At 37.1% G+C, this 15,585-nt stretch overlaps 1 protein-coding gene across 1 annotated transcript in view; it reads left to right on the top strand.

Annotated features, from left to right (window-relative positions):
* ANKRD42 (ankyrin repeat domain 42) overlaps window positions 1-15,585 on the top strand; it is a gene marked incomplete at its 5' end in the record, with an annotated part of 73,403 nt that overhangs the window by 10,317 nt on the left and 47,501 nt on the right. The window contains 3 exons of the mRNA XM_042907122.1: window positions 6,842-6,949; window positions 10,102-10,221; window positions 11,558-11,693. Coding sequence (XP_042763056.1) covers window positions 6,842-6,949; window positions 10,102-10,221; window positions 11,558-11,693 — 364 coding nt within the window. The remainder of the gene's footprint in view (window positions 1-6,841; window positions 6,950-10,101; window positions 10,222-11,557; window positions 11,694-15,585) is intronic.

Here is a 15,585-nt window from a genome sequence, read left to right as displayed (position 1 = left end):
GACATGGGGTTTGAAGTCACAAAACCTCGAGATCATGGCCTGAGATGAAACCAAGAGTCAGATGCTTAACTGACTGGGCCACTAGGCGCCCCTAAATATAAATTCTTTAAAAAAAATTCCTTTTAGTTATCCCAAACTGTTTATAATAACTGCTCTATTAAGTCATATTAAGTCCAACCCTGGGCCCTCTCAGATATTGTTTCTGTTGATCATTGTATACATCTCATAATTTTTTTTGTTTGCCTAGACATTTTGAAAACAGCGCTTTTTTTTTTTTTTTTTAATTGAGAGAGGTAGAGAGAGTTTGAGTGGGGCAGAGGGTGAGAGAGACTATCTCGAGCAGGTTCCACGCTAGGCCTGGAGCCTAATGTGGGTTGTGATCCCACAACCTTGGGATCAGCACCTGAGCTGAAATCAGGAGTTGGATGCCCAACTGACTGAGCCACCTAGGCACCCCAGAAAACTGCACGTTTTAGATTATATATTGTAGCAGCTTTGAATTCTGATCTTATTCAGGTGTGCTTGTTGCTATGTGTTTGCTTGTTGACTTACCTGGACTAAGTGTATGGAATCTGTTCCCCACAGTGTGTGGTCACTGCTTAGTTTTTTTGTTTTTGTTTTTAAAAATTCTTATTTTTTTAAAATTAAAAAAAATTTGTTTAAATGTAGCTTATTGTCAAGTTAGCTAACATACAGTGTGTACAGTGTGCTCTTGGCTTTGGGGGTAGATTCCATGATTCATTGCTTACATACAATACTCAGTGCTCATCCCAACAAGTGCCCTCCTCAATGCCCATCACCCATTTTCCCCTTTCCCCAGTCTCCCCATCAGCCCTCAGTTTGTTTTCTGTATTTAACAGTCTCTTAAGGTTTACCTCCCTCTTGTTTGAAACTATTTATTCCCCTTTCCTTCCCCCATGGTCTTCTGTTAAGTTTCTCAAATTCCACATTTGAGTGAAAACATATGATATCTGTCTTTCTCTATTACACTTAGCATAATACCTTCCAGTTCCATCCATGTTGCTGCAAATGGCAAGATTTCATTCTTTCTCATTGCCAAGTAGTATTCCATTGTGTATATAAACCACATCTTCTTTATCCATTCATCAGTTGATGGACATTTGGGCTCTTTCCATAATTTGGCTATTGTTGAAATCGCTGCTATAAACATTGGGTACATGTGCCCATATGAATCAGCACTCCTGTATCCTTTGGATAAATTCCTAGTAGTCCTATTGCTGGATTGTAGGGTAATTCTATTTTTAATTTTTTGAGGAATCTCCACACTGTTTCCCAGAGTGGCTGCACCAGTTTGCATTCCCACCAACAGTGCAAGATGGTGCCTGTTTCTCCACATCCTTGCCAACATCTGTTGTTTCCTGAGTTGTTAATTTTAGTCACTCTTACTGGTGTGAGGTGGTATCTCAATGTGGTTTTGATTTGTATTTCCCTGATGATGAGTGATATTGAGCATCTTTTCATAAAATATCTAGGAATAAACCTAACCAAAGATATAAAAGATCTGTATGCTGAAAACTATAGAAAACTTATGAAGGAAATTGAAGAAGACGCAAAGAAATGGAAAACCATTCCATGCTTATGGATTGGAAGAACAAATACTGTTAAAATGTCAATACAACTGAAAGCAATCTACGTATTCAACGCAATCCCAATCAAAATTGCACCAGCATTATTCTTAGACCTAGAACACACAATCCTAATGTTTGTATGGAACCACAAAAGGCCCTGAATAACCAAAGTAATGTTGAAAAAGAAAACCAAAGCGGGAGTCATTACAATCCTGGACTTTAGCCTCTACTACAAAGCTGTAATCATCAAGATAGTATGGTTTTGACACAAAGCAGACACATAGACCATTGGAAGAGACTAGAGGATGCAACCTGGGTGGCTCAGTCAGTTAAGTGTCGGATTTCAGCTCAGGTCATGATCTCATAGATCATGAGTTTGAGTCCTGCATTGTGCTGTGTGATGATAGCTGAGCCTGGAGCCTGCTTCTGATTCTGTGTCTCCCTCTCTCTCTGCCCCTCTCATGCTCTGTTTGTCTCTCTCAAAAATAAATAAACATGAAAAAAAATTAAAAAAATAAAGAATGTAGAATTGGACCCACAAATGTATGGCCCACTAATCTTTGGCAAAGCAGGAAAGAATAATATGTAATGGAAAAAAGACAGTCTCTTTACCAAATGGTGCTGGGAGGACTGGACAGCAACATGCAGAAGAATGAAACTGGACCACTTTCTTATTACCATACACAAGATAAACTCAAAATGGGTGAAAGACCTAAATGTGAGACAGGAAACTATCAAAACCCAAGAGAGGAGGGGCGTCTGGGTGGCTCAGTCGGTTTAGCACCGACTTCAGCTCAGGTCATGATCTTATGGTTTGTGGGTTCGATTCCTGCATTGGGCTCTGTGCTGACAGCTCAGAGCCTGGAGCTTGCTTTGGATTCTGTATCTCTCTCTCTGTCCCTCCCCTGCTCGCATTCTGTCTCTGAAACATAAATATAAAAAAAATTAAAAAAGAAAAAACCCGAGGGGGGAAAATGCAACAACCTTTTTGACTTCAGCTGCAGCAACTTCTTTTTTTTATTTATTTTTTTAATTTTTTTTTCCAATATATGAATTTTGTTGTCAAATTGGTTTCCATACAACACCCAGTGCTCATCCCAAAAGGTGCCCTCCTCAATACCCATCCCCCACCCTCCCCTCCCTCTCACCCCCCCCCCTCCCTCCCACCCCCCATCAACCCTCAGTTTGTTCTCAGTTTTTAACAGTCTCTTATGCTTTGGCTCTCTCCCACTCTAACCTCTTTTTTTTTTTTTTCCTTCCCCTCCCCCATGGGTTTCTGTTAAGTTTCTCAGGATCCACATAAGAGTGAAAACATATGGTATCTGTCTTTCTCTGTATGGCTTATTTCACTTAGCATCACACTCTCCAGTTCCATCCACGTTGCTACAAAAGGCCATATTTCATTCTTTCTCATTGCCACGTAGTATTCCATTGTGTATATAAACCACAATTTCTTTATCCATTCATCAGTTGATGGACATTTAGGCTCTATTCATAATTTGGCTATTGTTGAGAGTGCAGCTGCAGCAACTTCTTACTTGACACATCTCCGAAGGCAAGGGAAATAAAAGCAAAAATGAACTATTGGGACCTCATCAAGATAAAAAGCTTCTGCACTGCAAGGGAAACAATCAACAAAACTAAAAGGCAACCAATGGAATGGGAGAAGATATTTGCAAATGACATATTAGATAACGAGTTAGTATCCAAAGCAAACTCAACACCCAAGAAATAACCCAGTGAAGAAATGGGCAGATGACATGAATAGACACTTTTCCAAAGAAGACATCCAGATGGCCAACAGACACATGAAAATATTCTTACTATTTTTTTAAAAAATTTTTACTTTTTTAAATAAATTAAAAAAATGTTTTATTTTTGAGAAACAGAGACACAACGTGAGTGGGGCAGGGGCAGAAAGAGAGGGAGATGCAGAATTGGAAGCAGGCTCCAGGTTCTGAGCTGTCAACACAGCGCCTGATGTGGGGCTCGAACCTACAAACTGTGGGATCATGACCTGAGCCGGAGTCAGATGCTTAACTGACTGAGCCACCCAGGCCCCCAAACTTTTTTTTTTTTTTTTAATTTTTTTTTTTTAAAGAAAATTCTTATCTTTAAGCCTGGCTTCCTAGGGGTTACTATTGCATCAGTGACTGATCAGAGGTTGTGCTTAGGTACCTTGAGCCCGTAAGGTTTCTGTCTTTTGCTGATGAGTCTGTGTGTGGCTTGGGGAATGTTTTCCAAGTCCAAGCAGTTTATTATAAGTCAGCTTGACTTTGTTTTTTTTTTTTTTTAATTTAAATTTTTTAAAATAATGTGTTTAGCCAGGGATATATAGCCAACTTGGGCCCTCTTCAATCTTTCCTGAGAATAAGCAGCTTTGTATATGTAGATGGCCTTTTAGATTACAAGGGATAAGTGGAATCTTAGCAAGGCCCACTGGCTCTCTAATTTCTTGGGTGTTTCTATTAGTTTTATGGGAGGTCTTTTGTTTTTTGTCTTACCCAGTATTGTGACTTCAGGTGAGCTCTGATATTGGCTTTCCCAGATTGTTGGCCACTTGGGTTTGGAATTGTTTTTGACTATGTGCTTGGGCATGAAATTTTCAGTCCCTCCAGCAAGATAGTGAGCTGTTCAGCTGGGGAGAAATTCTGTACCCTATAGCTGTGGGGTAGGGATAGTTGTAGTCTCAGGCTAATCTGCCACAGATTCCACTTGTTACTGAGATTCAGAAGATTTTCTTGAGTAAATGCTTCTTATTTTGCTATATGCCTCTGATGAATTCCCAGAGTCTTTAAATTGTTGTTTTTGAAAACTTTATCTGGTTTTATCATTGCTTCTTGGGGAGGATTTGCCAAGCTCCTCATTTAGCCATTTCTGAAATCTTATTGATTGGTCAGTTGATTTTTGGCAAAGATACAAATGCAATCCAATGGAGAACAGATGGTATTTTCATTAAATGCTGCTGGCACAATGGAACAGTCGTATGTGAGAAAATGAATCTCAACTTATATTTGGCACCTCATGTAAAAATATACTCAGAATAGATCATAAACAAAGGTAAAACTTAATCTTGTAAGACTTCTGGGAGAAAACATAAGTGAAAATATTTGCAAATCATATATCTAAGAACTTGTAGCCAGAATATATGAGACTCTTATAATTTGGTAGTAAGAAAACAAAAAACCCAAATAAAAAAGGAGTGCATGACTTCAATAGACACTTCAAAAGTACCAATTGAATGGCAATTGGATGGCAATTGAGCACATGACATGTTCCACATCATTAGCCATTAAGGAAATGCAAATTAAACCCACAGTCAGATGCCACTACATACCTATTAGAATGGCAAAACAAAAACAAAAATGATACTACCAAGTATTGACAAGAATAGGGAGCAACTGGAACTCTTGTACATTGCTAGTAGAAATGTAAAATGGTATAGCCACTTTGGAAAACAGCTTGGTAGTTTCTTATAAAGTTCAACATATGCTTTACTTATGTTCCAGCAATCCTGCTTAAACATATTATCTAGGAGAAATAAAAAACTTATACATGAATGTTTGCAATGATTTTATTCTCCTGTAACTGAATGGTGTTAGCATACAGTAGTCTGTCCCTAAATATTTGTTGATAAATTGATAACTTACTGTGATTAGTAGTGAAGTTGAGCCTTTTTTTTGTCATCATATTTTATTGGCCTTTTATCTCTCTGACAGGCAAATGATACCTAAATGTTAAAAGCCTTTTAACAAGTGATGCAGCTATAACTGATGTGACGGTGTATCCCAATGATACAATCAATTCATTCATTCATTCTTTCTTTTCTTTCTTTCTCTCTTTCTTTTTTAAATTTTAAGTAGGTTCCAACCCAGTGTGGTGCTTGAACTAATGACTCTAAGATGGAGAATCTCATGCTTTACCGACTGAGCCAGTCAGGTGCCCCCATACAATAAATTCTTTTTTTTTTAATAAAATTTTTTTTTTAACATTTATTATTGAGAGACATAAACAGAGCATGAGCATGGGAGGGGCAGAGAGAAGGGGAGACACAGAATCCGAAGCAGGCTCCAGGCTCCAGGCTCTGAGCTGTCAGCACAGAGCCCGATGTGGGGCTTGAAGTCACGAACTGTGAAATCATGACTTGAGCTGAAGCCGGTTGTTTAAGCGACTGAGCCACCCAAGTGCCCTGACAATAAATTCTTTAAAAAGAAACTTCTTGCAGATAGAATCTCCAAACTTGAACATATGAAGACAGTAATACTGTATGTGGCTCAGACCTCTAGTATTGTAATCTATTGAGACCTATGTTAATTAAAATATTAAATGAGGATGCATTTGACCCTTGCCCCATTTTTTTCTTTTCTTTTCCTTCCTTCCTTCCTTCCTTCCTTCCTTCCTTCCTTCCTTCCTTCCCTCCTTCCTTCCTTCCTTTCGGGTTTCAGAACGAGAGCCAGAGCGAATCAGTTGGGGGAAGGGCAGAGAGATGGAGAGAGAGATTTCCAAGCAGGTTCCACACTGTCAGCACAGAGCCTGATGCAGGGCTGGAACTTAGGAACCGTGAGATCATGACCTGAGCTGAAATCAAGAGTTGGATGGTTAACCTACTGAGCTATCTAGGTGCCCTAACCCTTGCCTCAACCATTTTTTAAAGTCACTTAAAAAAATTTCTTTTGGGGGTGCCTGGGTGGCTCAGTCAGTTAAGTGGCCGACTTCGGCTCAGGTCATGATCTCACGGTCTGTGAGTTCGAGCCCCACGTTGGGCTCTGTGTTGACAGCTCAGAGCCTGGAGCCTGTTTCAGATTCTGTGTCTCCCTCTCTCTGACCCTCCCCCGTTCATGCTCTATCTCTGTCTCAAAAGTAAATAAACGTTAAAAAAAAAAATTTTTTTTAGTGTCATCAGAATAACAATGTTTGCTCTGACAGAAGCTTTTGGCCCCCTTTAAAGATCTATGACAGAGGTTGCAAATTGGCAGCCATTGAGTGAAGTTGACTCACAGATGTGTTTTGTTCGGCTTACACAGTATTGGTGAAATAAAAGATTTGGATCAGCATTTCACTTACAGCAACAACTGGCTGGGATTAAGTAGCATCTACATTTTATGGGCAAGGAATGTGATCTTCACTTTGCCATAGCTCCCACCATTCCCTAATGTTTACCCCAAAAAAACCCCACAAAAAACAAAGATCTAAAGACATAAAAAACCAGTTTTGCCTTATCACTTGTTAACATGATTATCTTCTTAATTTAGTGTCTTCACTGGCTCCTCTGGCATGGAGCTGATATCACCCAGGTAACCATGAGAGGTTGGACAGCAGCTCACATAGCTGCAATCAGAGGCCAAGATGCTTGTATGCAGGTAATAATAACTTTGGTTACTTTTTTAAAAACTGGTAAGTTTAATTACTTTAGCATAGTTTGGTTGGGTTGTTGCTTTTATTCTAATAATTTGATCCATAGATTTAGTTCTTTGTCCTAAACAAGAACTTACTGAATTCTGTGACTCAGATATTTTGGTACCAACAACTTAAACAAAGTATGTGAGACTGGGGATCCTTTTATCTCTGAAGTTATTGGCTATCTGATAGATTGTTTTAAGGGCTGTCATAGACATGCCCAGATTATCTCCTTCATAGCTTGCCACGTCTAAAATTTCTTATTTAGTGTAATTTTTTTTACCAGAGTTACACATTAATATATGCAGGATCTAGCTTATTAGAGTAACTAGATATAATCAGTGTACTGAAATAAACTGGAATTTGGAGGAATACAAAATTGTATAAGCAAACAGTTCCTGGGTATAAGAAGCCTGAGATTCTATTTGGGAATGGTAAGCATTTACTCAGTGAGTTATAAAACAATACAGAGCACAGTCTATGATTAAGATTCTAATGATTGGAAGGTGATAGAGGAATCATAAATGGAGGAAATAAAACTTCATCTAAGTCTAAAAGAACAGGTTGATTTCAGAAAGTTAAATAGTGAGGAAGCATTGTAAGTAGAGTTTATATCAGGAGCAAATAAAAATAATGATTATCACTTTTTATGTGTCAATTACAGTTTTCCATGCATCGCATCATTTAATGTAACAATCTTATGTGTTCCCCTTTTTATAGATAAAGAAACAGATTCAGAGAGTTAAGTACCTTGCCTAAGTAAGTGACAAAGCCAGGACTGGAACCTAGATTTTATTCTATTAACCTCTATCTGTAATTCTATGTGAAATACTGGAATTGGAAAAATAAGGGTGTTCAGGGGATAAACTATTATATGAGTTTGAATTGTAGATGTTTTGTTGTTATATACTATTATGAATTAAGTGTGCATAGCCAGGTATGTAAAATATCTTAGAAGTAGAATAAAGATTAATTTGTATAAGAGACAGAGTTTTTATATGCATACTAATATATACTCTTACACATACATATAATACATGCATACTTATACATACGTACACATGCACATGAGTGTTAATAGAGGAATGAAGTAATGAAAGCAGTTTTTCAGGAGATTATTCTAACAAGATTTATCAAGGATTACCTAGGATGAGGAGATGATTTGGAGGCAAGAAGACCAGTTAGAGACTTTTGGTGTCATCACTACCCATAGAGGGAGAAATTTTATGGTGGCACTGGGAAAGAAAGAAAATGATTGAAGACATCTTGCAAAGCAGGCATTGATAGAATAGAGTGAAAATTTAAATTTGTTTAAAATTTATTTTAAAAATTAAAATTAAATTTAAATTCATTTAATTTTAAAGACAGAATGACAGATAAGTATGACACTACAGATACATAAATCTGAAAGGCAGGGGAGATATGGGAGCAAAAATGTTGAGTTCAGTTTGGCACATGTTGTTTAGGGGCCCTGTAGGTAATTCATGTGCAGAAGGTCCAAGCAGCTGAAAAGGGTGCTGGAGACAAAGATTTCAGGAGTAATAAAGTATAGAGAAGAGAAGGGAGTATTGAGGATTGAATTTTGAAGAATGTTACTAGCAGTGATGGTAGGAAGTGGAGAAATGAGTAAAGAATTCAGAGGAAGAAGTGGGAGATAGGAGAGCCAGGGTTCATTAGGGCTGTGCAAATGAAGGAGGAAGTATAAGAAGTTAGGTAGAGTATCACAGTTACAGGACGAAGCTAAGGAAATGCTATTGGACTTGAGAGCTCACTATCAGGCGAGATTGCTGTATTTCCATGTAGTGTTAGGGGTGGCACATGGTTTGCAGGGGAATTTGAAGTTGAGGCATTGAGGTATTAGTTTGAGAAGTAGGCAATGGAAGAGCAAATACCGTAGTAACTTCAGGGAACATCAGGGTCGAATGAAGCTTTACTTGTTGCTTTCCTTCCTCTAATCATTAGATGAAACCATTCCCTTTGTTCTTTTCATTCTCAGAGATTTTGTAGTACTTTTTTGGTACTATACTGTGTAGTTGTTGCTTATCAAGGACTTCTTTGTATAGTTGATGATCTTTGTCTCTATGTATGTCCTAATTCCCTAGGTTGACATGTCTTCATATTCTTTGTAGTGATTTTTAAAACACAGCAAACACTCAGAATATGGTTTGTGATGATTATTGACTAGTTTGTTAATTATGGAGACTATTCTTAAAACTTGATAAGAATTATGACTGAGTCTTTTGCTAAGATACTGGTAAATACAGACTGGTTAAAAAAGAAACAAAGTCTGAGGGAGTATAACTAGGGGCACCTGGGTGGCTCAGTTGGTTAAGCATCTGACTTCAGCCCAGGTCGTGATCTTAAGGTTCGTGGGTTTGAGCCCCTTGTTGGGCTGTCTGCTGTCAGCACAGAGCCTGCTTCAGATCCTCTGTCTCCCTCTCTCTCTGTCTCTGTTTCTCTCTCTCTGCCCCTCCCCCACTCATGTTCTCTCTAAAAAATAAACAAACATTAAAGAAATACAATATTAAAAAATATTAACTAATAATTCTTTTAAACCAATTACTTGGTATACTATATAGAGAGATGGGCTATGTATATGATATAACCCATATACAGAAACTAGGCCAATTGTAAATTCTGATGGGATTTCCTCAGATGCAGTTAGAAATTTTATTTGGAGCTAGAGCTAGTTACTTTAATAAATAATCCTTTTACAGTATTTTGAAACTCAGGTAATAAAAGATACTGCTTTTGAAATAGTGGAAGTTTACTTTTTTGGTTTATTAGCTTAGCATTAAAGTATTTAATTTAGTGATTATTAATCTCTGTTCCTGAAAGCGTGCCTTATAAATTATATGTACATGCTCAAATCAGAGTGTGAAATAAGGTATTATAAATATCTCTTAGGCAAGGTTAAAAAGGATCTCAAGTGTTTTCTTAGTATTAGCTAAGAATTTCTCATACTTTGCCTGTGGCACATGTGTAAGAATTTATATAGTAATCTAGCTATAGGTTGGTAAATTGCTTGCCTAATAATCTGAATCTGCATTTATGATTTAGCATATATATATATATATATATATATTTATGTAAACTCTTATATATCTATTTTGAGGCTCTCATAATCAATGGGGCAAATCTGGCAGCTCAAGATGATCGTGGATGCACTCCTTTACACCTTGCTGCAACACACGGACATTCTTTCACTTTACAGATAATGCTTCGAAGTGGAGTGGTAAGAGATTCTTGTTAATATGTGAGAATGTATAATCAGATATGTAGAATAGCATTTGGTAGCCTGGTTATCTCTTCCTGACTTTTAAAATCTCTTATATGACGTTGGAGAAGTAATTTGATATATCTCTTTAACTTTTCTGTCTTTAAACATGGGAGCAATAATTTAGATAAAGCTTCAAAAAAACCCAGTTTAGGGGCGCCTGGGTGGCTCAGTCAGTTGAGCTTCTGACTCTTGATTTCGGTTCAGCTCATGATCCCAGGGTCATGGGATCAAGCCCTGCATTGGACTCTATGCTGACAACATGGAGCCTGCTTGGGATTCTCTCTCTCTGTCACTCTCACTCTTCCCCTCTCTCCCTTACGCCCTCTCTCCCTCCTTCACTCCCTCCCTCTCTCCTTCTCCGACTGTGCATGTGCACTTTCTCTCTCTCAAAATAAAGAAACTTTAAAAAATAGAAACCAACTCCAATTTAGCAGTGCAAAGTATTTCAGAGGCTGTGGGTTCTTCATGTCAGTTCAGAGTTTAACTGGGAGGATTCTGAAGTTTTCAAATACATCTTAACCAGTGATTGTAAATCTTTCTGAATTTCTGTGTGCTTGCCTGTTTGTTTTGTAACTTATTTCATACACTAATTTAGAAAGTGATTTTTAATGTTTGTTTATTTTTGAGAGAGAGAGACAGAATGCAAGCGGGGGAGGGGCAGAGAGAGAGGGCGACACAGAATCTGAAGCAGGCTGCAGGCTATGAGCTGTCAGCACAGAGCCCAACGCAAACCACCAAACCAGGAGTTCATGATCTGAGGCGAAGTTGGCCGCTTAACCGACAGAGCCACCCAGGTGCCCGAGAAATTTTCTTTATTGTAATATTTACTTTAATATTTCCCAGTGGTTGTTAAAAAAAAAAAAAAAAAAAACTTAAAAGAACTAACCATATTGAAGACATTGTGGTAAGAGTTGAGAAAAAGTTAAAGGACTATTAAGTATTTTTATTCTGTCATTAACTCTTTGTTTATGCTCTCAAAGATATGATTGGATCATTTGAGTACATCCCTTTCATTTTATTGGTCAAGAACACAGGTTCTTTTTAAGTCCCTTTTTAAAAACTATTTTTATGAAACTAGCTATTGTTTTTTTAAAAGACTATTTTATAAAATTTCATTAGTATTTTATTAGCTCATATGTTTAAATCAGTAGTAAATTTTTCTATTAAATTTGTTGTTTGCCTTATATTTTTAAGAACAGTCCCCAATTTTCATTTGCAGAATTAAGCTGCTTGACTTATTGTTTCTTCTGCAAATGGAAAAAAACTGAGTTCTTGTGAATGTTACCTCTAGGATCCCAGTGTGACTGATAAGAGAGAATGGAAACCTGTGCACTATGCAGCTTTTCATGGGAGGCTCGGCTGTTTGCAGCTTCTAGTTAAATGGGGATGCGGCATAGAAGATGTGGACTACAATGGAAACCTTCCAGGTATTCTTTACAAAAGCAACTTTTAAATGATTGTGTTTAAGAAATTTAAACTTGTCATCATTCTAACAGTCCCTCAAAAACCAAAGTAGTAAATACATTGACATGAACGTTTTTTACTCTTACACCTATGTTATATACCTGTCATATGATAGATTTTTTTTTTTCTGGAACCATATCAGCAAAAGAGAAATTGGCAAAATTAAACTTGGATTTACTCTTCCCACCAGCTGTTTTGTTTATCTACTGTCTAGGGTTATTATTATTATTATTTTTTTTTTTTTTTAAATTTTTTTTTTCAACGTTTTTTATTTATTTTTGGGACAGAGAGAGACAGAGCATGAACGGGGGAGGGGCAGAGAGAGAGGGAGACACAGAATCGGAAACAGGCTCCAGGCTCCGAGCCATCAGTCCAGAGCCTGACGCGGGGCTCGAACTCACGGACCGCGAGATCGTGACCTGGCTGAAGTCGGACGCTTAACCGACTGCGCCACCCAGGTGCCCCTATTATCATTATTTTTAATGTCTATTTATTTGTGGGGGAAGAGAGCAGGGAAGGGGCAGAGAGAGAGGAAGAGAGAGAGAATCCCAAGCAGACTCCACACTGTCAGCCCAGAGCCTGACTCTAGGGTTATTATTTTTTAACTTCATACAGCTTCACTTCCCAGACTACTGTTTATTAAAAAATCATATAAATAGTGGATACTCATGTATTTGAGTTAATTTTCTAACTGCAGTTGGCTAGCCTGCGATTAGCTGGCTATTTGAGACCTGTGCCTTAAACACTCTGTCTTCTAAGAGGTGCTGTAGAAATTCAGAAGAGGAATAGGTCACAGAGTGGAGTGCAGGTTACTAAAAATTATACTCGAATTATGTCTTAAAAGAATCTCAAGTAGCAAAACAAGTGAAGGGGGAAGCCCAGGCAAACTTGTTCATACCTGAATAGCTTCACTCAAATCACTTTTTGGCTTAAAAACTTCTTAGATTGCTATGGAGCTCTGATTTCTTAGCTTGGTGTGCTGTATGCTCATAATTTGGCTTGTACCTTGGCCTCCTCTTCCACCCCTTTACCCTACTGTCTGGGATTGTTTTGCTTCTTTCCAAAGTAAATCCTTTATTGTTCATATAGAAAAGATCTGTTGGTATGGACTCTCAATTTTTATATATCTGGAAATTATTGTTTTGCTCTTATTCTTTTTTTTAAATAAATTTTTAAACTGAACTATAAACAAAAGTACCCAATTTCAATGCACAGCTCATTGAATTTTCACAAATGAGTAGTTTTCTGTAACCATTAGCCAGATCAAGAAATAGTCTCTTTCATGTCCTCTTTTTGGTTACCAAGAAAGAGTCTCCAAAGTTACTCATCTCGGGGTGCCTGGGTGGCGCAGTCGGTTAAGCGTCCGACTTCAGCCAGGTCACGATTTCGCGGTCTGTGAGTTCGAGCCCCGCGTCAGGCTCTGGGCTGATGGCTCAGAGCCTGGAGCCTGTTTCCGATTCTGTGTCTCTGTCTCTGCCCCTCCCCCGTTCATGCTCTGTCTCTCTCTGTCCCAAAAATTAAAAAAACAAAACAAAACAAAAACAAGGTTACTCATCTCACTTCCAACATAAAAATTAGTACTTTTTTCTTTCTGAACTCTATGGGATAAAATAATACACTGGTATTCCTTTTTGTCTGACTTGACTTTCCAAGGTGATTGTTATCAGTTCGTACACTGTTGAGTGGTATTTAAGACTGAGTTACTCTACTCTCTCATTAATACTTGTCATTATTACTTTTTTTTAGTTTTAATCATTCTTTTGGGTGTAATACTTTATTGTGGTTTTAATTTACATTTTTTTGATTAAAAATGTAGAACAGCATTTTTTTTTTCCTGGAAGTTTATACCTCTCTTTAAAATTTTTTTCTTCATTTTTTTAATTGAAGTATGTTTGACATACATGCTGTATTACTCAATTGTACGACATAATGATTTGACAGTTCTATATATTACTCAGTGTTGACCGTGATGAGTGTAGTCACCGTCACCATACAACATTATTAGAATATTATTGACTATATTCCTTATGCTGTACTTTTTATTTCCATCATTTATTTTGTAACTGGTAGTTTCTATCTCTTAATCTCCTTTACCTGTTTCTCCCATCCCTTCAAGCCTTCCTCATTCTGGCAGCCTTCAGTTTATTCTTTGTATTTATGAATGTCTCTCTCTCTCTCTACCTCTCTCCTTTTTTTTTTTTTTTTTGTTGGTTTGTTTGATTTTTAGATTCCACATATAAGGGACATCATATGGTATTTGTCTTTCTGTATCTGACTTCAGTCACTTAGCATAATACTCTTTAGTTCCATCCTTGTGGAAAATTACAATATCTCATTCTTTTTATGGCTGAGTAATACTCCATTGTATATGTATACCACTTCCTCTTTATCCATTCATCTATCTATGGACACTTAGCTTGCTTCCATATCTGGGCTCTTATAGATAAGGCTGCCATAAACATAGGGTTGCATATATCCCTTTGAATTACTTTTTTTCCATTTCCTTTGGGTAAATACCAAGTACTAGAATTACTGGACCTATGGTATTTCTATTTTTAATTTTTTGAGGAAACTCCATACTATTTTTCACAGTAGCTGCACCAGTTTACCTTTACACCAATAGTACATGAGAGTTCCCTTTTCTTCACATCCTCTCCAAAACTTGTGGTTTTGATTTGATGATCATCCCTGATGATGAGTGATGTTGAGCATCTTTTCATGCGTCTATTGGGCATCTGTATGTCTTCTTTGGGAAAATGTCTATTGAGATCCTCTGCCATTTTGAATTGGATTATTTCTGTTTTTATTGTTGAGTTCTTTATATATTTTGGATATTAACCTTTTGTTGGATATAATTTGCAAATATCTTCACCCATTCAGTAGGTTACTTTTTGTTTTGTTGATGGTTTCCTTTGCTGTGCAAAAGCTTTTTATTTTAGTATGATCCCAGTGGTTTATTTTTGCTTTTTTTTTTTTTTTTTGGCATGAGAAGATATATCCATAAATATGTTGTTAAGGCCCATGTCCAAGAGATTACTGCCTGTGTTTTCTTTTAGAAATTTTATGATTTCAGGTCTCACATTTAATTCTTTAATCCATTTTGAGTCTATTTTTGTGTATGGGGTAAGAAAGTGGTCTAATTACATAATTATGCATATAGCTGTCCAGTTTACTCAGTGCCATTTATTGAAGAGAATGTCTTTTTTTCTATTGTGTATTCTTCTTTGTTGTAAATTAGTTGACCAAGTAATTGTGGATTTATTTCAGGACTCTATTCTATTTCACTGATATATGTGTCTGTTTTTGTGCTAGTACCATACTGTTTTTATTGCTGTAACTTTGTAGTTATTCTTGAAATCTGAGATTGTGATATCTGTAGCTTTGTTCTTGTTTTTCCCAGATTACTTCAGCTCTTTAGAGTCTTTTATGGTTCCATTCAAATTTTAGGATTATTTGTTACAGTTTTGTGAAAAATACTCTTGGTATTTTGATAGGGATTGTGTTAAGTCTGTGGATATTTTGGGTAGTATGGACGTTTTATTAATATTAATTCTTCCAGTCTGTGAGCCTGGTGTATGTTTTCATACGTGTCATCTTCAATTTCTTTAATGTATGGTTTTCAGAGTACAGGTCTTTCACCTCCTTGGTTAACTTTATTCTTAGGTATTCTTTTTGGTACAATTTTAGATGGAAATTAAAAAAAAATTTTTTTAATGTTTATTTTTGAGAAAATGAGAGACAGAGCGGGGGAGGTGAGAGAGGGAGACACCGAATCTGAAGCAGGCTCCAGTCTCTGAGTTGTCAGCACAGAACTTGATGTGGGGCTTGAACTCACGAACTATGAGATCATGACCT

This window comes from Panthera leo, chromosome D1 (genome assembly GCF_018350215.1).
Source record: "Panthera leo isolate Ple1 chromosome D1, P.leo_Ple1_pat1.1, whole genome shotgun sequence".
In the NCBI taxonomy this organism is placed as follows: Eukaryota; Metazoa; Chordata; class Mammalia; order Carnivora; family Felidae; genus Panthera; species Panthera leo.
The sequence above is the reverse complement of the archived record's forward strand: the minus strand, read 5'-3'. Positions and strand labels throughout refer to the sequence as shown.